The sequence below is a fragment of the Cibotium barometz genome, chromosome 7 (genome assembly GCF_041138505.1).
Source record: "Cibotium barometz isolate CiBa-2024 chromosome 7, ASM4113850v1, whole genome shotgun sequence".
NCBI lineage: Eukaryota > Viridiplantae > Streptophyta > Polypodiopsida > Cyatheales > Cibotiaceae > Cibotium > Cibotium barometz.
In genome coordinates, this window is record NC_141052.1 from 20,889,355 (window position 1) to 20,913,095 (window position 23,741).

At 38.5% G+C, this 23,741-nt stretch overlaps 1 protein-coding gene across 9 annotated transcripts in view; it reads right to left on the minus strand.

Annotated features, from left to right (window-relative positions):
• The window catches only part of LOC147636776 (uncharacterized), a 117,013-nt gene that overhangs the window by 19,201 nt on the left and 74,071 nt on the right, over positions 1 to 23,741 (minus strand). The window contains exons 2-4 of one of the 9 annotated variants that reach the window (XR_015266211.1): positions 19,480 to 19,548; positions 19,283 to 19,358; positions 18,570 to 19,195 (exon numbers count right to left, since the gene is read on the minus strand). The exons of 2 other annotated variants lie outside the window; for them this stretch is intronic. Coding sequence is in view for 1 of the 7 variants with exons in the window: in XM_086800316.1 (XP_086656442.1) it covers positions 9,279 to 9,364 (86 nt within the window). In the remaining 6 variants the exon portion in view is untranslated. Of the gene's footprint in view, positions 1 to 8,509; positions 9,382 to 18,569; positions 19,196 to 19,282; positions 19,359 to 19,479; positions 19,549 to 21,863; positions 22,179 to 23,741 lie in introns of those variants that run through there. 6 more of the 9 variants (XR_015266212.1, XR_015266214.1, XM_086800316.1 and 3 more) reach the window with 6 other exon arrangements.

The window sequence follows — 23,741 nt, forward strand, 5'->3', positions numbered from 1 at the left end:
TTGGTACAAAGCAAAGGATGAGGGTGTCATTGATTCACTTGATGCTGATGTGCATGTGAAATTGCCACAAGCAAGTTTTAGTTCTATTTCTATGTCTGGGCCAGCAGAGGCTGAGAGTAGCACTGTACGGATGCTTGAGGCGGCATGAGAGTGTGAGCACTGGGAGTAGCGCTGTGGATAAAGGCAAAAAGAAGGTTGAAGGAATTGGAATTACAGGTTATGATTCATCAAGTTCAGAGAGTTTGGATGAGGAACTTGGCATACCTGTCCAATTGACAAGTTGACATATCGTGATTTTGCTATGCATTACGCATATATGACTTCTTTGGTGAAGCATGTGGAACCTACATGCTATACAAAAGCTATTGGAAAGCATGTATGGGAGAAAGCAATGGACGTTGAGATGGACGCATTGGTTCATAATGACACATGGGATTTGGTTGCATTACCACAGGACAAAAATATTATTGGTTGTAAATGGGTTTACAAAGTGAAATGCAAGTCTGATGGTTCCATTGAGCGACATAAAGCAAGATTGGTAGCTAAGGGTTATGCACAAACCCAAGGCTTGGACTATGATGAAACATTTAGTCCAGTGGCAAAGATGGGAATAGTAAGAGCAGTCATTGCTATGACTGCAGCAAATGGTTGGGAAATGCATCAAATGGATGTGAAAAATGCATTTCTAAATGGTGATCTAGAAGAAGAGGTTTATATGGCAGAGCCAGAAGGGTATGTACACCCAAGATATCCCACTTATGTATGCAGATTGAAGAAGGCTTTATATGGTTTAAAGCAAGCACCTCATGCTTGGAGTGATAAGATGAGCAGATATCTTATCTCCCTTGGATTTCAAGTTTCTACTGCAGATTCTTCACTCTATGTGAAGAAAACAGATCATGGGATTGTCTTACTTGTCATCTATGTGGATGACTTGATTATCACAGGTGATCATGGTACAGATGTGATGCATGTCAAGAAAGCATTGAGTGGGCAGTTTGACATGAAAGACAGGTGAGTTGAGATACTTTCTTGGAATTGAAGTGATCAAAGACCATGCAGGTACATGGTTAGTGCAACACTAATATGCATTGTATATGTTGGCAAAATATGGCATGACAAGGTGTAAGCCTATGAGTACACCTTTGGAGCAGAATGTGAAGTTGCGGGCTGATTTTGGTGAGGAGTTGGATGATCCATCTATGTACAGAAAGATGGTTGGTAGTCTCATTTACATGACTATCACACGCCCGAATTTAAGTTATGCTGTGGGGCTAGTAAGCCAGTTTATGCAGAGCCCTAGAAAACCTCATTTGGATGCAGTGAGACGCATTATGCGATATGTAAAGACCACTACACATTATGGTCTACTTTATGACAGTGGTAAAGGCTTGGATATACATGGCTACACAGATACTGATTGGGCAGGTAGCTCATATGATAGGAGGTCTACTAGTGGTTATGCCTTTACACTTGGAAGTGTTGTGGTGAGTTGGAGTAGCAAGAAGCAACCTATTGTTGCTTTATCTAGTACTACAGAGGCTGAATACAGGGGTGCAGCCATTGCTACATGTGAAGGAGTTTGGTTAAAGAATCTCTTGGCTAATTTGGGTGAGCCTATTGATGGCAAAGTTGTCATTCATTGTGACAACATGAGAAGCATACAGTTGGCCAAGAATCTAGTGTTTCATGCGCGGACCAACACATAGAGGTCCATTATCACTTTGTCGGAGAGAAGGTGCTGGGATGGTACAGTTGATCTACAGTATGTGAAGACTGATGGAGCAGGTGGCTAACATCTTTACAAAGCCACTTAGCAGGGAGAAGTTTGAGTACTTCCGTACTATGTTGGGAGTACATGGGATGAGCTTGAGGGGGAGTTTTGAGAGCTTTGATATCCCAAGTTCATCTACATCTTCATCTATGGCAGTACATCATGAGCTTGAGAGGGGCTGTTGAGATTCAAGCTCGATGTCAGTGTGTGCCAGCTATGCTATGTGCTGGCATGTTAGGTAGCAGCATGTGTGAGACATAAATGACCGCGTCCAGCTGGTCATAGTGTGTGGATATTAGCTAGGGTTAGATGTGTGTGGACACAACTCATAGTGTGTCTTGTGTATTATGGATTATGGCTTTATGCATTTGTGAGTAGGGAGATGGCTTCCCTCTATGGTAAGGGTTTGCAATATACATTAGGGCTTGCTCCTGTGTGTGTGTCTCCTCTCCCTATACCTATTTTTCAACAAATAGAAAATAGGAGAATTTTACTATACCAGAACTATGCTGAAATAATGATAATTTTTACTATTCCCTAAAATTCTCTCCAAATTGAAGAAATTGGAGCTTCCCTCTTTCTTCAATCTCCATTGGTGGCTCCATCAGCATACTAAACCAATTGATTGGTTGGGGGCCTCTACCGTGAACAAAGAATCAAGCAATTTGTAAGGTAAATAGTGAATTTTGATCTTTTCTATAATTTCTCAATGTTTCTCTCTTCTCAACCCTTCTCAAGCTTGAGAAGCTTAATTGGAATGGTTTTTGAATGCTATTGAAGTTAATTGATAAATGGTAGTAAAGAATCACATAAATTTCCATTTATGCTTAATTCTAATGGTTTTTATGTAAATTCTCTCTCTCACTCAAGAAATGGTCATTCTCATGACCTATTCTCAATCCAAATGAAGCTTTTCATAAAGCTTTTCCTTAATCCAAGATTAATCTATGCTTGAGGCCAAATTAATGGCTTTTTTCTATGCTTTTAGTTTATGTATTTCACGAATATTGATAATTCAATCCATTATGGGTTAATGATCCAATTAGGGATCATTCTAATCATTCCCTTAATATTAAGCTTTATCCTTTAAAATAATTGAGATTTATGAGTCATAGCAACGGAGCTATGGTAAAAATTTTTGTAAAGATTACACATAAAATAATTTCATTCAAAGCATGAAAAGAGGACTTCCTACCATATTCTAGGAATTATCATCCTAGATTAATTGAAAGAATTTTATTGTAATCATGGAGAAATTGATTTTTATGTTATGCATAAGTGATGAATTAAGAAAAACAGGATTTCTAGTAATTAAATTTTATGTTAAAAAGAGTAATTCCCATCATATGAGTATTCTTAAAGGGTTATTTTCATTCTAGCATAGAAAAATGTATACTAGAAATATTTTATTATAAAAGTGTGATTTTCATCATAAATGATTTTATGTATAAATTAGATGCATAAAAGAAATTCTTTTATATTAAAAGAATGATTTTCATCATAAATGATTTGTATGCATAAAAATATGCATACAAGATTTTTTTATATTAAAAGTGAGATTTTCATCATAAATGGATTTTATGCATAAATTAGATGAAGAAATTCTTTTATATTAAAAGAATGATTGATTTGTATGCATAAACATATGCATAAAAGATTTTTTTATATTAAAAGTAAGATTTTCATCTAAATTGATTTTATGCATAAATTAGATGCATAAAAGAAATTCTTTTATATTAAAAGAATGATTTTCATCATAAATAATTTGTATGCATAAAAGATTTTTTTATATTAAAAGTGAGATTTTTATCATAAATGGATTTTATGCATAAATTAGATGCATAAGAGAAATTCTTTTATTCTAAAAGTGTAATTCCTACTAAATTGGATTTATGCATGGAAAGATGCATAAAGAAATTATTTTAACCCAAAAGTGTTATTCTCATCAATTTTGATTTTATGCATAGAAAGATGCATAAAGAATTTTATTTTTAATTCAAAAGAGTTATTCTTATCAATTGTGATTTTATGCATAGATAGATGCATAAAAGATTTATTTTTATTCTAAAAGTGTTAATTTCTTTAAGATGAAAATTTATGCATAGAAAGATGTATAAAAGATTTATTTTTATTTCGAAAGTATTATTCTCATTAAAATGGAATTTATGTATAGTAAAATGCATAAAAGGATTATTATAAAAGTGTTATTCCTACTAAAGTTGTCTTTATGCCTAATAAGAGGTGTATGAGATGTGATAGGATGTGATAAGAGGCGTATGAGATGTGATAGGATGTGATAAGAGGGGTATGAGATGTGATAGGATGTGATAAGATGCGTATGGGATGAGGTAAGAAGTGTATCTGATGGGATAAGATGCATATGGGTTAAGGTAGGGCGAGAATGAATGTGATGTAAAAGAATAGATGTGAAGGAGTATGTGGATATATGAATGGGAATGTAGAAATGAATGTATGGATATGGTTGTGGATATAGATGTATGAATGTAAATGTGGATCTGGATGTGCGAATGAGGATGTGGATGTGGATGTGGATGTATGAATATGAATGTGGATATGGATGTATGAATATGGATGTGTATGTATGGAAGTGGATGTATGAATGCCGATGTGGATGTGTATGTATGGATGTGGATATAGATGTGGATGTATGAATGCAAATGTGGATGTGGATGTATGATGTGGATGTGGATGTGGATGTATGAATGCAAATGTGGATGTGGATGTGGATGTATGAATGTGGATGTGGATGTAAGAATGTAGATGTAGATGAGGATGTGGATGTAGATGTGTGAATATGAATGTGGAATTGGATGTGCGAATGTGAATGTAGATATGGATGTGGATGTGGATGTGGATGTATGAATGTGGGTGTGGATGTGGAAGTATGAATGTGAATGTGAAAATGGATGTTTGGATGTAAAAGTGAATGTGGATGTGTATGTGGAATAATGAATGCGAATATGTATGTGAATGGATATGAAGTCGATATGAGTGAATGGATGAGATGAGATGTCATGTGAATGAATAATATAAGATGTGAACGAATGAGATGTAATGAGAAATGGATGTGATGAGACGTAATGTAAATTAAGAAAGATTGGAATGGATGTTATGTGAAGTGAATGAATTTGATGTGATGGGATGGAAAATGATGTATCTGGTCAAGAATGGATACACATATGATTGGATTTGGGTTAAGTAATATGGATTGATATGGAACAATCTGGAATGATGTGAGTTCATTATAGAAACTGTATTTGTGAACTGTTTGTAAATGACTGTTTTATGTCAAGAATGTTGGGGAAGCATTTTGACTGTCTTGAGAATGTGGTCGTGGAGTCCTACCTGATAAAGTTGCAACAGCTGACGGAGAGTCAACGGAGGATGTCTCGCATAGTAAGCTCGGTTGAGGTCTTGACCAACCTCGATTCGATTTAAATGGTGAGCTTCCGGCACAGTGGATGAGGGACCAAGGAAGCAGCCTATGAGTGAAGCGCTAGGTGACCTGGGAAGGATCCTAGAGGGTGCTGACCATACGGTGCTCGGGCTCTGGGTCGTTGAAGATACCCACACGTGCGTCGTGAAAGATATTGGAACAAGGAGTAAGAGTTGTTTTCTGGAACTGGGCATGGATTTGGTTGACTGACCTTACTGGTCCTCAACGGATGAGTCCATGGCTCTTTTATATGGATCTGTTGGTTGATCTTGCTGATCTTCAATGGAGATTCCATTTGATTTTTGTAAGTGATTATATTGCCGGGTACTATGAGCTAGGAACTATTGAAAAGGCCCTTGAGTGGACAGGTGGTGAGCGTTCTGGTTGCCAATGATGCCATAGATACTCCGATGAAGGAATGATTGGAAATTAAGATTCAACCGGATATTTTGGAGGATTGTGATCAGTGATACTATGGTTTCATTAAATGATTGTTTTTAAAGATGGCTGAATCTGTGAAAAAAGGCAATTTCATATTGGGTGTGTAAGTGGCATGACTGGTGTTAAATTTACATGAATATCCGGCTAGGGGGCCTAGGAACTCTTTTCCCTGATACCCGGGACAAAACCTAACCAAATTCTAAATGGGATCCCATCACTACAGTGGTTGGGTGGTTCGCTAACCCATGGGACTGGATGGGCTAGGCTGGACTGATGGATCCGTAAAATGAGACTCCTTTCTATTATTACGATAGATGAAGTAAATCCCGGATAGTAATTGTTCTATAAATAAGAATCAATGGCCGTGCCTCTTGATGGGGGGAAAAAGGCGTTGATCTTTATGATCCAAGTGCAAGTTTCTTTTAAAAGATTGTAAATAGTGTTGGATTTATTGAAAAATTGTAAATAGTGTTGGATTTATTAAAAGATATTTGCACATGTAAAAATTGAACTTTTTCAATTTCTTCCATTCCAAGGTGAATCAAGATACCAATATCACCAACTATCAGTGTTTTAAGACCACCATGCACTAGTCCCACTAGTGTGGATTCCATTTTTTCAATTCGTTTAGGTTCTCAATAAACCAAAAAAAAGTTATGGAGCATGCCCTTGAATGGATATGCAAAATTTTAGCACAACATTGGAGGTCCCTTAAACCATACCAGATGTTCTCAATTGGATGCGTCCTATGGTTGAGGAGAAGCTCATGTACTGTACTTTAGAATGATTACTTGGCTGCATGTATGTGCAGAACAAATTTTTGATGTTTTTGCATAGTGTTATAACATATGTTATTTAGAACACATACCTCACATGCCACATCGAACTTGTAACAATTTAATTATTAGATTATAAATATTACTTCTGTGTTTTTTTGGTCTCATATTGAAGATTGGAATGTGTACTACTACTTGGATACCAAGTTTGTTAAATTCCATTGAGCAATGCATAAGTTATGGGTCGGGCAAGTTACCTATATACAAAAAATGCCTTGAACCTCACCAAAAATGGCTACACCCAAGCATGCATTGACCCTAAAAGCATTGGATAACCATAATTTCTTTAGTTGGAATATGGCCCATGCAATGGGCCAATGCTGAGTTAGTTCCAAAGAGATCCCTTGTGCCACCCTTACGATGTGCCAAGGCATCCAACTCCATGACATGCTACATACAAACCATATTTTAGTAATCAGTCATGCCATGAATAGGAATAAAAAACTGGGGATTATTAACTTACCGAGTGTAGTTCATCAGATGCTATCACATCTGGCTGCTCAATGTTAATTGACAACTTGTGTTCCTCCAATTGTTGAGGAGGTGAATGCACCAAGCTGACTTGGGGCAAGCTAGCTTGTACTTCTTTGAATTCCTCCTCAGGCACCTGACCCTGTTCTGATTCTTGTATTTTCCCTTGAACAAATTGGACAACACTCTCTAATACCATACCATTAATTGGTACAAGTTGGTCCGCCATGTATTGAGAGGATCTATTGTTGTCAAGTGGAAAATCTAGCCCAATGGTAAGGAGAGATAAGCACTCATCTTGCTTTACTTTAAACATTTTTTCTAAGTCCTGCAAGAAGAGAAACTCCTCTCCATCTACCACTATGGAGCTAAGCGTACTTAGTGCTAACTCGGGCATATCTACTGCTGCCCTTATCTCATCGGCCTCATCTACGACGACGGGTGTATCCACAACTACCATTACTAAGATGAACCTTCTCCACTGGCCCATGAGGTGGTACCTTCATCTGTTTCTTCCTCTTCATGTTGTTGAAGAAGAAACAAGGCCAGATCTTGCTCCACCACTTGATCAAGGAGCTCCGGATTTGGATCTACCTCTTTGCCTTTAACTAAATCGACCAGGGCAATGTCGCCACCAACATCAACCTCATGATTGGATTCTTGTTTATTCAACATGAGAATGAATGTTGAGATCCATGACAAAAAGTTTGTGCTCATGTTTCCATTACCAAGAGAAACCATTTCCTGAGTGGAGAGCGCCTTGAAGTGCCCATCTTCTTGTACAACTTCTTGGTACCTACGCAATCTCTTAGGATAGTTTGAATCAATTTTGTTGATGTAGTGTAGAAGCTCGCACAAGGGACCCAGAGAGTTACTGTCGGGGATGATCATAGAAAAGAGCTTTATGTATGTTTCCGCGTACTCCAAGGTCTGCTTCTTGTAGTCATGTTCGGTGAGGAGGATAGTTGCTTCGAAGTCAATGGTGCAAGAGAAAATGTGAAATATCTCTTGTTGGCAAGCCCACTTAGTCCTCTCTAAGAATGTAAGAAAGTTCTCATACGCCATGGAATGATCCATTAGGATTGGGATGAGAGTGCAAGCCAAGATGTAGGGAATATATACTAGCAAACGAGAGTGCTAGTGATACAAATGACGAAAATGAGGGAGGTTCCCTATTTATAGAAAAAATCAAGGTTTGAAATCGACAATTTCATACTTAATGAAAAAGGGTCGACCACCCAAAATAATTTATTAAACGTATTCATTTTAATTAAAATACTTAATCCAAGTAATATATTTAATCAAACATAACCAAATAATAATTTTGTACAAACGTATCCAAATTGAACTTATTGTGATCATTCAAGCTTTGATCCAAATAGTCCGTGCCATTCATTACATTATCAATCAAAAAGGGAAAAGTTGGATTACAATGAAAAAAAATTACATTGACATTACCCAATTACACTCCTAATTGTAATTCCACACCCCCGTACCTCCAAGAATCACAAACCATGAAATCTACATGAACACATATCAACAAATATCACCAAAGCATGGATGGTTAGAAAAATCAACACAAAAATGAAATAGGAAAAAGCTAATAGCTTTCGACGTTCTATCTTCTTCAAGCTTGCATCTTGTACTTCCTCAAATCCCATGATTAGTAGGTATTCTCAAACGTCTGCTAGCTTCCATTCTTTGCTAGCGTTGACAAGGTCAATGGTGCCATTGGGTAGTTTGAGTGGTAGTTCTATGGGTGAATCAACACCCTCACATGACTGCAATGGTATCCACTCCCCCTTTTTCTTCATCCATCGCTTGTAGTGGAATTAGATGTATAAATTTGTCAATGAGCATGCTTTCAAGTATCAAAGTATGATACTTGAAATCACAACTCTGCAATAATATACATCTCCCTTATGCACCCCTTCCACTATATCCCATGCATTTCCAAATAAACCATTCATCTTCTAAGATTGCAATTATTTGCAAATAAACATTGCTGGAGTGGCTTGTGGGCAAGGACTTACAAAACACGTGCACAAAACGATGAATGGGACTTACCAAGAGGGCTTTGTAAATTTTAAAGAGGATTGGATATCACTAATCATATTTTGTTTAAAGAGGATTGGATATCACTAATCATATTTTGTTTAAACACATCTACACTCCATTTGTATGGGATTGGCCACTCTATACAGCCTAATGAGGCCTAGAGGGAACTATGTAAGAGTGTGTGAAAAAGAATATTCTACTGCCAAGAAGTGTCCTAGGGTTCTTGTTGGGAAATAAAACCTCACCTATTGGTGGAATGGAAAGCACTGAAGGTCCGTGTTATGCTCTTCAATGGTTGTTCCTCTATATAACTTGATGGGAATATGTCTGCATACACAAAACCACTAAAAAAACGAAGTGAACAACAAGGATATAATAAAATGATTTGAATAGAACCACATTAGTAACAAAATACTTAAAATTACAAGGAAACTTGGTTTTTTCCATTTGATGAGGAAGATGAATGTTTGAAGCCATGTAGACATGTTGAACCACTGCACCATGACTTCATTTCGAGTTTTCTTGAAAGCTAGCAATATTCCCTTCCAATCATGTTCCAAAACACCACAAGATTTGACTCTGTGTGGCCCTCTTGAGTGTGGCTCTAAGTAAACCAATCATTAACTCTGAATCTCTCTCCAACCCACATACCTTGCTCATTCCTAGAGTTGTTAAGAACATACTGAGAGATGGAATCACTAGGTCTCCTATTCGATGTTTCCATGGCTAAGAACTTGTTTACAAGAGGATAAAGTGACTTAAGTGGGATTAGAGGAGGAATAGGGAGGTTAGAAGGCTACTAGAGGATTAGACAAGAGCTTATAGAGACACTAAACCTTGCAACAAGATTTACAAGTAATTAGAAGAGGGATTAAAGAGGTTATTGTAAGATTAGTAGAGATATGGAAGCTTGGAAGAGGGTTAGAAACTTGCTACAAGATTAACCTGGAGAGATTAAAGACACACAAGAGGATTGAAGAGAGATTACAAGCTCATAGTAAAGATTATGAAGAGATTACAAGCTCATAGTAAAGATTATGAAGAGATTAGAAGGCTATATGCAAGATTAGAGAGGGATTATAGAGGTTATAGCAAGATTAATAAAGATATGGAAACTTGCAAGAGGGTTTGAAACTTGCTCCAAGATTAAGGAGAGATTAAAGACATATAACAGGATTGAAGAGAGATTACAAGCTTATAACAAAGAATAGAAAGAGATTAGAAGGTTACATGCAAGATTAGAGAGCTCTAGGACTAATGGTTTATAGGTGTAATTAGTTTAAGAGCATAGAAAGGGGCTAGGAAGCTTGGTGAATCCTTTTTTCACTATAGAATAATATGGAAACACATTTTAGGGGATAAAATCACATTTTTGGAGGGGAAAATTTAATTTTTAGGGCTACTTTTTGGCTGTGCAGATTCCAGGGCCCAAGGGAGGTGAAGTGATACTAGTGGGGCTACTAGATAAAAAAGGTGATGTGAGGACAAGCCTAAAGTATATCAATAAATATACCTAATTTAGATCCTAAAGCTAGTGGATAGAATGTTCACTCCCCCCCTCCCATTGGTCCAAACTTGATTAAAATGTCATTAAAATTAATCCTAAAATTAATGTCATTAAAATTAATCCTAAAATGCTTCATCTTTCCTCCTCCTTCGTCGGTGCCTTCACACCTTTCTCCTGCTGCCACAGTGTCTCCACACCTTTCTCTTGGTTCTCATCTCGCTGTGGGCGAGGGAAGTTTTCCTCCATGATCTAGGTTCATCCGTGGTACGCTAACGTCGTCTTTTTTCTCGGAAGATTAGCCTGGGCCTTTCTAGTCCATTTTTCGTAGCGCCTCTCAGGCTTGCTGCTTTTCCACCCAATTAAACACCTCTATTTATACCTTTTTTTTCTCCTACCAAGTGACAACTTTGTGCTTCCCCCACTTATCCAAGGTCGGTTCTTTTCCCACCTCTGGAGTCTCGAGTTGCATGGATCTTGTCACCGGCACCATGGCTTATGATTCTGCCACCTTTGTGGTCATCCTGATTACTTCTTTCTCGTCTAATCTTGGATTTCCATGGCATTTACTACCGACGGACTTGATATTGAAGCTTTGGCTCCTTCCACTACGTCCCTATGATTCCTCCAAATCTCATATAGATAAATTTGCAATGACCTCGAGCATGGCAATAGAAGCATGCAAAAGTGGTTCATTGAGCCTTGGGCACATTCCTGTGAGGAAAATTTTCATGTGGATGGAATGGTGGCCTTTGGCATGAATCCTATGGAGCCATTGGCGGGATGTGTTGAACTATCGCCGCCACTAGGGCTTGGACTATAGGTTGTTGAGGGGCTCTCCTCCCATTGTTTCTACATGCCTCTCTAGTGTGTGTGTCGGTTCTATAAATGGCGCATCAGATCTTGTTTAAGCCGCATTCTTCGGCTCCATGACCATGATTCTTACACCTTGAACACCAAGTGCCTCACCAAACTTTGGGAGGGGACTTTGCTCCTTCACTAGTCAACTGATCCATGGCCATAGCCAGCAGCTCCTTGGTTGTTTTTCCTACCTTCTTGCTCTTCGACCTTGCCTTGCGATCTTCCTCCTCCTCCTTCGATTCCTCACTTGAAGTTGAGTGATCAGAATCATCCTCCTCCTCCTCCAAAGAGTGAGAAGCAGACCTTTGGACTTCCTCTTCCTTTTCCTCTTGGTCTTGCCTTTACTCTTGAAAAAACCTACCAACACGTGCTCTCTCCCGAGATCTGATTCAACCAGAGTCATTCTCATGAGATTGGCACCAGCCTACTGCCCTTTATAATTGCTTGTTTAGTCCCTTCATAAAATAGGAATTAAGGATCTCCTCCATGAGTCGATTGGTTGCATCTAGTGTGTGGAGAAGCTTTTGAAACTTAGCAACATAGTCTTTAACCGTAAGGCTTTTTTGGCTCATCCGGCAGAGCTTATCAAGCACATGCACTGATGTTTTATCTTTCTAGAATCTTTGAGAAGAAAGGCATCTATGATTTCATTGCATGTGGGAAAATGAGCATACTCGTACTACTGAGCAACCGAGGGAGCGACACTTTTTTGTAATGTTGAGAGAAAAACAGCTTTCTTGAGGTTCTAATCCACCATGCCATGGGAACGTTCATGCGCCATGCACTATCAAAGAGAAGGATGTGGGCATCTGCATCCTTAAAGGAATTCCCAGAGAATTTTGGATACTTCACTGTGACAGCTAGTCGCTGAAGCATGTTGTAATGTAGAAGGCGGGGAGGTGGTGGTATAAATAGTGGTGGTGGTGGTGGTGGAGTTACCGGTTCTTCTTTTGATTCATGTTTTGTTTCTTCTAGTTCTTTTGGTCCTTCTTCTTCCGGTTCTTCTTCAGGTCTAGCAAACTGGAGCTCCTGAGCTTCGAGCCATGCCGAGTAGCGCAGTTCATGTGATGACATGAAGCATTGATTCGAGCATAAAGGAATCAAGAATCAAGTAAAGCAGTAAGTGAAATAGGTAGCAAGACACATCGTGGTCTCGTCGAGGTTTACTGCTACCCCGATCAACCTACTTTGTTGACGAGTGCCTCTAGTTATGCATATAGCAATACACCATTCTAATACGAGACATGCATAGGATGATGAAGAAACAACTTATCGGTTTATAGGAGATTGCACAAGCAGAAATGTTTACTTAAGACTGATCATCTCCTGCGTATAATCTGGATTGCAACAAAAGATACTGGACTTAACCGACAAATTCATAGGAAATAAAAAACAAGACAAGTATACAAAAAAGACAGACAAACACGACAAATATCCAAAGATGATACATAAAGATCTCCTTGGATTCACAAAAGAGAAGTAATATAGCAATAGCCTTTGTACAGAGTTTTGATTACATCTTTTATACTGCTTAACGCGCAGTACCGAGTTGCCCTAGATCTATCACTTGGGAATCGTTATCCTCGAGAGAAACACGTCCCTTGCTTTATTTTCAACAACTTTAGAATATATTACCGGCCTTGTCATAATCTTGCATCCACATTTCACATAGAAATCCATGCAGCAAACATTCTCACATGAGAGAGATAACCTTTTCTATTTTCTTAAAGAAAAGTTCTCTAGTTAAATACATTAGACAATCCCTTTTCTTAATCAAGAACTTCTAGAGTTAGTCCCACTTACACGACGAGGTAGAGGCCTAATATTTGCATGGTAACGGGGAGGTGAGCTGGTTCTCCCCTTGGGAGAAATTTGGAGCTACCGCTATTTGAGGTTTCATTGTATCCTCATCATGGTCAACTACCCTTCGACACCGACATCCTCCACATTCTGCACGTCCTCTATGAGCCATTATTTATTTTCGTGGTTGAGCCTTTGCTTATTTCAGGGAAGTAACTCACATGGCTTGGGAGTTGAATGGAGATACTCTGTTATGTAGAGTATATTGAGAACCTCTTGGAGATAGAGCCTCTAATCTCAGTTTATTCTTCAACCACTCACTAGGCTTTATTCATAATTAACAATCAAGTTGTAGTTTTTTTCTTTATCCTAGTAGTGAAAATGGAAGAAACAGAGAGAGACATTGATTCATTAAGAGACATCTAGATATGGGAGCAGAAGCGCAAGAAAGTTGTAGGTAGTTTGAGAGGAGATCGGCAGAGGGAGAAAGGGACAAGAGATTGAGAGAGAGTGTGAAGGAGAATGAGACAAAGAATACCAGAGGGAGAAGTCCATGAGTGGGTGAGGGAATTAGTGATGGAGGGGGATTGTGAGAGTGGTGAGGGGAATTTGGTTGATGAGGCAAGGGAGTGTAAGAGGGGTGGTGAGGGCTGAGAGAGGGGGGTGAGTATAGGCGAGGGTGGTGAGAGGCTATGCATGAGCGAATCATGGAGAGTGAGGGGGGCTGGTTGCTAGCACAAATGAGTGGTGAGGAGGGGGTTCACACGTGGATCACTTTAAAAAATGCCCCCTCTACAAGTGGCTTGATGAGTGGTAAGGAGGGGGTACGCTACAAAAGGTGGTGAGAACTCGAGAGTAGCGAGGGATGTGAGTAGAGCTGGTTGCTGACGAGGGACAAAATGGAGAGAGTGAGGCGAAGCCCTCTGCCACCAGCCATGGCGGTGGCTTTCGAGGAGGAGTACGTGGGGGGTCTAAAATGGTGCACATAATAGGGATCGGGAGTCAATGCCAACGCAGATGAAGAAGTCGTGGCCGGATAGCGTGGTTGGCCAGTGGGGAGGAAAAAGATAAGGCATGCATCTACAGCAGCATGGCCGGTGGAATGAAATAACGAAGAACGTTTATGCTCCATATCATCTGGCCGGAGGTCCACCACCCAGCGAGAGAGAGGGAGGACTAATGATGAAGGGGGGGTGCTGCGCTAAGGAGCTGGTCGCCACCTCCTTTGTTTTTTAGAAAATAAAATAAAATTTAGAAATAAAGCTAAAGGGTTTCTAACAAAAATTTAGAAATAAAGCTAAAGGGTTTCTAACTAAAATTTACATCATTTTCTCCTTAAAGAAATTGAGATGTCTCCTCCTCTCAAAAAGAGGTAGGGAAAATGTTGATACAACTTAGGTTCATCTTCAGAGGTAGCATCTTCTCTTGGGAAGTCTTTCCAAAAACGAACTAAATATTCCCTAATGACTCTATTTTCGAGAGTCCCTTCTCTAGAACTAAGGATTCTATTTGGTTGAATTTCTTAAGTGCTTTGGGATGGTATGACTATTTTATCATCATCTAGGATATGGTCAAGACTAGATACATAGGCTTTCAAAGGGTTTACATGGAATACATTATAGACTTTTAGATGAGGGGGTAGCAATAGCTCATAGGCTTGGTCATTGATTCTTTTGGTGATGACATAAGGTCCACAGTATCGAGGGCATCACTTTTTATACTTTCCTAAAGATATAGAGCTTCTTTTTGGATGTACCCTTAGAAAGACCATATCTCCTTCTTTGAATAATTGTTGAGATCTTTTGACATTAGCATAATGTTTTTGTATGTCTTAGGCAACCTTGATCTCCTTCCGGAAAACTTTCATTTCTTGATCAATGTAATCCAGAGCATTTGTTTAGAGGCTTCTACTCTATTCATTTGTTTAAAGGCTTCTACTCTATTCATTAGATCAAACCAATTTAATGGTATTATACAATCTTGACCATATAAAGCCTTAAAATGGGACATACCTATCCTCTTGTGATAGTTGAGTGATAGGTAAATTCTACCAATGGGCAGGTAATGAAGCCATAGATTTGGCTCGCATTCTAACAAGCCATGAGTGTCTTCAATGACTTGATTTTCCCTTTCAGTCTGACCATCTACCTCTCGATGAGAGGCCATGCTAAAGTTTAATTGAGTTACAATCCCCTTAAAAAGATCAGTCCAAAACCGAGAAGTAAACTTTGTATCCCTTTCACTGACAATCCTTTTTGGTGGCAAACCATGCAGTTTGAATATCTCTTTGATGAATATTCTTAGAATGTCCATTTCCTTGAAGGTGTTTTTGAGAGAAATTAAATGGGCTACTTTTGTTAGCCTTTCCACCACCATCGTGATAGAGTCATAACCCCCTTATACAGAAAGAAGGATTGTAAAAAAATCTATACTGATACATTCCCACTTCATTTGAGGAATGTCTAGGGGTGAAATTGGCCTTTCATCCTTGTTCCTTTGATAAGATAAGAATTGTGTGACATACCTAAGTATATCTTTCTTGAATCCTCGCCAAGAGAAACTCGTTTGTAGTAGAACATTCAACATCTTCACATATCTTGGATGTCTGGCCAATGTTGCATATCATGAGCTTCACGTAGGAATTGATCTTTTAACTCTTTAATGTTTGGTATGCACAGCCTTAGTTGGCCGAATAAGAATCCAAAAGAGTGTAATCTTTGATTATCCTACTCTCTTTCTCAGAGTGAGTTGTTTGGGCCAAGAGTTGTAAATTATGCCCAAAGTACTCATCTAAGGAGGCTGCATTGTACTTCACTTCCATAAGTAAAGGGTTACTATCATAGAGATTGTAGACACAAAGAACTTCCTACTCAATGCTTTTACAACTACATTAGCTTTGCCCTGTCTATATTTGATTTTAAAGTCAAATTCTCATAAAAATCCACTTTAGCTCTTATGATCTATAGTAAACATGAACCTTCTGCCAAGTAGGTATTGTTGCAATAACTTAAGAGAATGAATTATAGCCAAACGTTCTAGACCATGAGTAGCATAGTTTCTCTCGTAATCTTTGAGTTTCCTTCAAGTGTAAGCTACTAGTTTTCCTTCTCCACCAGTAGCCAATCCATTAGCATTAGTGACTACTTCAAAATGTGCATCAAAATTTTACAGTTGAAGGATGGGTGAAGTTGTGAGAGACACCTTGAGTTTATCAAAACTTTGTTGATGCTTCTTAGTTCAAACTATTTTTGTATTCTTTTTAAATATCTTCAATCAAGGTGTGGCTATCTTTGCATAATCTTGAGTAAATATTTGGTACCACCCTATGATTCCAAGAAATGCTTGAATCTCCTTGATGTTGGATGGTTAAGGCTATTCCACTATATCTTGTACCTTTGCCGGGTCTATTGAAATCCCATCCTTAGAGACAATGAATCCCAAATATTCATTTTTTTCTAGAAAGAAGGTACACTTACACTTTTTAGCAAAGAGTTGATACTCCCTTAGGATTTCTAGAACTTCTCTAACTTGGGCTTCGTGCTCTTTCTCATCCTTAGAGTAGATCAGAATATCATCAAAGAACACCAAAACATGATTGTCAAGATGCTTCCTGAATATATCTTGCATGAGCCTGTTAAATTTTACTAGGGCATTAGTCAACCCAAACATCATGATGTATTAATAATGCCCATATTTAGAATTAAATGCCCATATTTAGAATTAAATGCCCATATTTAGAATTAAATGCCCACATTAGTCAACCCAAACATCATGATGTATTAATAATGCCCATATTTAGAATTAAATGCTTTCTTTGGGATGTCTTCTTCCTTGACCCTAATCTGATAGTAGCTAGACTTCAAATCAATTTGTGTGAAGACGGGCTCTGTGAAGTCGATCTAGAAGTTTTTCAATCCTAGGGATTGGATATTTATTCTTCACTGTGATTTAATTCAGCCCCCTATAGTACCTCCTCAAGAATTTCCCAAAACTCTCTCTCTCTCTCTCTCTCTCTCTCTCTCTCTCTCTCTCTCTCTCTCTCTCTCTTTCTTTATACTACACATCAAGGTGTAGTCTTTTTTGAGTCAATAAATGGGCATAGAAACACCCCTAATAGTAGAGAGGTGTGGCAATAACTATTGGGAATGGGTGGATGAGAAAGGGACCATCTAGGACATTGTTGAAAGTGTGGAAGAAGGTGTTGACAATGAGCACAACAAGTATTGAAGCTTTTTGAGAAGTAGAGTTAGATCTAGGTTTCTTTTACAAAGAGAGAGACTGTGTATCCAACTAGTGGGTTTGTTCCCCAAAAAACCCACCATCCTATACTCTAGAATCCAAAGAAGGGAACAATATTTCCATTCCCATTTTCCCCAAAAACATTCTTATCTTCTATAACACCATATGACAAGTCTGGAGGTTTCAAATGTCAACATAAGTTTCATTCTATTATTGGCATATTACTTGATACATGAAATTAATAAGAGTCCATACAATGAAAATACAAAAGTGTTGTTGACATTCCTTGACACATGGAAATTTCAAGAGCCCATTCACTAAGAATGGAAATTTCAAGAGCCCATTCACTAAGAATATGGGTGACATCACGTACAGAAAAAGTCATAAACATTCGTGAAAGGAACAAAACCATAGTAAATGTTATAAATAAGGAAAACATCCATGAAATGTCATAAAGATCATGGTCCTGTGTAGATGACTTGAAACCAATATGCTACATCACATGTAGATAGAGAGAGCCAAGATTCGCTCCCAAAAATAGATAGATTATCATTATAAATAGGTATATATAGGTGAGCCCTATTATGATGATGTTAGCCATATATATCACACAAGGGTCTCTGGATTTAGGTGAAAAAACCCTTGGGGAGTACAAGGGAAAAACCCTAGCCCCTATACATACCCATGACAAAACATAAATATACATAAAGTTTGACTAGGTATGCTGTGCACTACCATGGTCTTTTCTTTATGATATATACAATGGTAATCATAGATCATGTGCATGTCAAACATGCGGCTATCTGTCAGGTTCAGAGTGAAGGCCCCTCACAAAAGTGCATCATAACCATTTACATCATGCTCAATGCATAGACAATGCCTATGTGTACTGATTGTGTAGTACTGACTATAACATTCTACCCATCCCACCATAACCTGCAAACAAATCAATGATGCTATGACTAACCTCTGTGAATGTAGTGATAAGACACCTATAAAAACAAAGTTTCTTCTTATCAAATGTCATAAGATTGAGAGCCAGCATGCATGGATGGATAAAGCATGAGAACAAGCATGGATGGATAAATCATGAATAATTAGTCTCACCAGTGGAATATACATGTTCTCTCAGCCCCCCCATGTATATATGTCCGTGCCGCCTTGGTCCTTGGAAACGTAAGATGCCTACTTTCCATGAGCACACTCCTAGTTGCTAGTGGAAAGCTCCTGGGATCCACTTAAGCACCACGAACATGATGCATGGTCGGCATAGGGAAATCTTCCCTCCTAGAAAACATTCCCAATGTCAAATCAATACCTGAAATGAAGGTCATACTCATTATCATGTCTTTCATGGACATCCTACCCTCCCGCCATACCAAACATAACCATAGAGGCTACTCTTACCCTCTTGCCATGTCGAACATAACCTTGGTCATATAACAAAGTATTTTTGCACCACAATGCCAACCCATTCTTGGTTGCACTCTCATGAACAAGTGGAAAATGAGATGCTAGGCAACAAGTAACAAACCAACCTTGATCGGCAATAAAAAGCCGACTGCAAGCTCTGTTGCACCCCATGCCAACTCATTGGAGAACTTGTTCAAAGGAGAAAATTCTTCTAAATCTACAAACTCCACTTACAAGCTAGTTGGAAAGTCTGCCCAAACAAAGTTTACCACTTTTGTGTGCAAGGCTCACAAGCATGAGAGAGAGATGGTTTATTTATCTTTTCCAACCATGCTTCAATCCTGAATCACAAGAACATGCATACAAAGTTAGATGTGGCATTTATAACTAATACAAAGAAAAGTAAGTACACCCAACTAAACACGTACATCTCATTGTCTGGACCAGCCACTAAGTTGACCACATTTGTAAGCATGGCAGTGATATATGTATAGAATCTGGGGCCTACAAATGGTAAGAAGAGAGTTTTTTATATCTAGTTTATGAAATCATTGTAGGGTTGAGTTGCTTACTCTTATTTACATTGTAGGGTTGAGTTGCTTACTCTTATTTACATTGTACTCACCGGTTTAGACTCCCCACCTAACCCTGTGATCGATGGATCCGATGCTCTTTTGCTCCTGCTCTCCCTTTGCTGGTTCTCCCTTTACTGGTTGTCCCTTTGCTGGTTGTCCCTTTGATGTCTTAATTATTCAACTCTTGTATCATTAAAAATGACAATAAATTGAACAAAACACAAGTATATGGTCCGAGAGAAATGGAAAATAAATTTGGTGCATAAGTGACCACCCGAAGTTCCAATAGGGAAAATTTGGACTCACTTTTGGGCCTTTTAATCTCTTTGAGATTCTAGGGAATATTCCATAAGGACCAATGAGGGTGAGACTACGGAAATTTTGAGGTTACTTTTTGGTGGGAAGGCCATAACTTGAGCATAAAAACTCCAAATTCGTCGAAGGTTGGTGTGTTAGAATCCTCTCATGAAGATCTTTCCAATGATATGTTACATGACATAGTTTTGAGGTACTATGGATAGAGTTATCCATGATCCCCCTTTTCGTAATAGAATGATGACTTGGCATTTCTTAGAGGGCCCAAAAATGAGTCCACATTTTCCCTAATGTCTTTCTTCACATTTGTAATGAAGCGGTGGACACATGACTGTGGAGACAAATTGTACATAGGAGGCCAAAGGCCAAAAGCATACATTGTATTAGGGCAGGGGCCAAGTGTAAGTGAGGGACCTAGGCCAACTAGGGTGGACATTAATAAGTATGTGTGAAAAGGGGGCCATGGTATATAGGCCAATGTGAACTATAATCAGAATTAACTCATACTAATCATGAATTAAAAGCTAACAAGATTTTTGGCAATCTTGCCCTAAGGCTTCTCCTTGCTCATGGATGGTGCTCCTAAACCCATGTTCCCACTCCATTATTTGAGTGGTCAATCATAGTTCATGGCAGTGGTATCAGAGCTTCCTATTGATCCCAAAATTTTACCATGGTTTTCTAGATAAATTTCCAGCCCTTATGTGCTTGAAGGAAACCCACGTTTCATCATCGCTCTTGGTTGCATCATCTCACCTTTGAATACTATCATTTAGGCAACATTAGGGGGATACTATTGAGCATAATTAGCTCCTAATCTATGGTTTAGAGAGGCAACAATAGGCCGTGCCCATTTTCTATAGAGAAGGGTGACATTTTCTATAGAGAAGGGTGCCCATTTTCTATAGAGAAGGGTGCCATTTTCTTGAAGTGGGACTCCATTCTAGTGTGAATACAAACTTAAATGCTTTCTTAAGCTTAGCAATGGCATCTTCTATCAGTTTCTACCATCTTGGAGACCTATTTCATTAGATTTGAGGGCCATGGACTCTTCAAAAGGCTACAAGGCCCATGTTTTTCATCAAGGCAAGATCATTTAGCAACCAACATTCAATATTGTGGCTTCTTGGTAACATTTGAACAATTGATAAACATTTTATTGCATCAATTGATTGATTTCTTGGACTTCTTGAATCTACACTTGAGATTTGGGGTTTTCTTCCAAGCGAACCAATTAATGATGACATAATTAAGCAAAGTTTCTTACCAAATGGCCAATTAATCAACCATTGCTCTCAAGTTTGGATTTTGCTAAGAATGAATCATTTTCATCCTCTTGTGGAGCCTTGTGGTTTATTTCAAGCTTTTGGAAGCATTATTTACCTTGCTATTGCTTATTGGATGCTTCAAATTCTCAAATGCATGTAAATGGTATGCCAAATGTGCAAAAATCTTGGCAAACATATGCTATGAAGGGGATTTTAAGATTATTAATGGTAAGCATCAAAGAAAAGGCTTTGAGAAATTTCATTTCTAATCACTATTAGATTTAACTTTGGATGTGTTGAATCATTAGTGATGATTGATGGTGCATGCGTACATACTTGAATGTATGAACAATTGTAAAAGCATGAGTCATGCTTAAAATCAATTTGTAAGTGATCTCACCACCTGTTTAAATAGTTCATTCACTCTCCACATCACTTTGCATTACACCTTCTATTTCTAGCATACTAGTGATGTGTGAGGGTACCCCGATATATGGAGGAGAGACCGTGGGGAGCATGTCTTGAACTCACTGTGCCATGAGTGCCATAGGAAAGTGATACGGTGAGGGATTAAGGTACATAGTGGGGAAGAAATGGCCCAAAACTTTTCCCTTGGATTGTGAACTTGGGTAAAGAGCTTGGCCGGGGAAATCGAAAAGCTTCAACATGCTCCACCGACGTACATCCTCAAGACAATATCAAGAGAAATCTTGTGGCAAAATGATGCATGGGTGAGGTATTGGGACAATTGTGCAGTGATTTTGGCATGCAAAAAGACACTTACAATGGTCAAATTCACATGCAATTGGATTTCATTGGACATTAGGGCAATTTGGCAATGAGTGCATGAGTGTTGTAACACTTCATTACATTGAGATTTTTCCCAATTTCAAAGGGGATGCTGTTCGATTTTGCTCAGAAATTCATGTGTGGATGTAATAAAAATCCTAATTCAATCATCAGGGTTTTGGGCAAGTGACAAGGTCTCTACATCGCATTACAAATTTCTTCTCTAGAGCTTTGAAACAAGCTAATGATTGCATAAATCAAATACCAGAAGTGGGCCTTATTTAGGGTTTCACTAGATTCATAAAGCCCTAATTTAGTCCAAGGGGTTTTGAAGGTTCAAAAAAGTTATTGGATATACTTATAGTACTCCCTGAGACCTACCAAATGACACAAAAAAATTTGGAATTAGGTACTGCATGCTTGGTCAACACACAAAAGTCAAAACAGAGAATACTTCCACTTTGAGTCAAGCAACAGGATTTTTGTTTAGGGATAGTACCACTTAAGATCTTTCCAAAATCTATTGCCGAAAAAATTCTAACTTCATATTAGGGTTTTGGAGCCAAATTACTATTTTTAGCAATGTTGTACAAAGCCTAAAACAAAGAATATTAGGGCTATCTTAACATTTTTTGTTATTGAATATTTGGATACAATGCAACAAGAGCTATCCATAGAGCCCTAGATCAACAATTTTCGACACCATTTGAACCTTTTACTAGCCATTATGCCAAGGGGCATCCATCCAAGCAAGCGATGGGACTTCAAGATATAAGAGAAGACAGCGAAATGGTGAATGAATATCATGTAGAGGTGATTGATGAAGAGGACATGAGTTTACAAGGGGACAACGACAATGAAAATATGACACATAAGACAAATAATGTGAAAATGGGGCCAAGTTTTGAAAATGTGGCCAATGCATCAAATCAATTGGGAGGAGAAAACGCACCCCCGCAATTCCCGCTTATGACAAATGACATGTTACAAATGATGATGATGATGAGAAAGCAGGATGGAATCCATGATGCAACCACTTGTTAAAAGAATGATGCAACCAATAATGAAAGAGATTAGGGGCATTCATGATGACATAAAGAGAAAGGATGAAGATAAGGGTGCACGATCTCATAATGTTCATTGACAAGCTCATGTTGAAGACAAAGAGAACCATCACCTAGGTTTTCATTCTACTTATGGTGCTATGCGCAACCCAATGCTTCCGTACACACCAAATGAAGGCAAAGGAAAGGTTCATGCATTTCCAAACCTAAGGAATGAAGGCTCAAAATTCCCAAGGAGTGATGGTCATGTTCCATTCAAGGGGAATACTCATCGAGGTGATGCTTCAAGACCTCATGTTGTTGAGGAAGATCTTGTTGGTGAGTTTGAGGATAAAAATGATTATATGGATGAGCCTATGCATAGGCATGGTGACCATCATGGGGATGGAGATGGAATCAAGGCTGTAAAAGATTATCCTTTCAAAGTTTAGTGGTGATGAAGATACTACAATGACATCTTTGAGGAGTGGGTGAACAAATTGGATCTCTATTTTGAGATAAACCCTTGACGTGAGAAAGCAAAGGTTTACTTTGCTACCTTACACTTGGAAGGGTATGTTCATGCATGGTGGATGCATCTCCAATCACAAGATTATGAGGTCACAAGTTGGGATGCATTCAAGGCAGATATGAGAGAAGCATTCACTTCCAAGATGCAAAAAGATAAAATGTTTTGTGAATGAGACAATCTACAACAAATCTACAACAAAGATACTTGAGTGTGAAGAAATATACACATAAGTTTCTTGAACTTATACTTCATGTTGAATGGTTTAGTGAAGAGTTTAAAATAGTGAAGTATATCAAGGGCTTGAAGAATGCAATTGGAATGGATATGAAGGCACAAAGACCAACAGCTCTCAAGGATGCAATGAT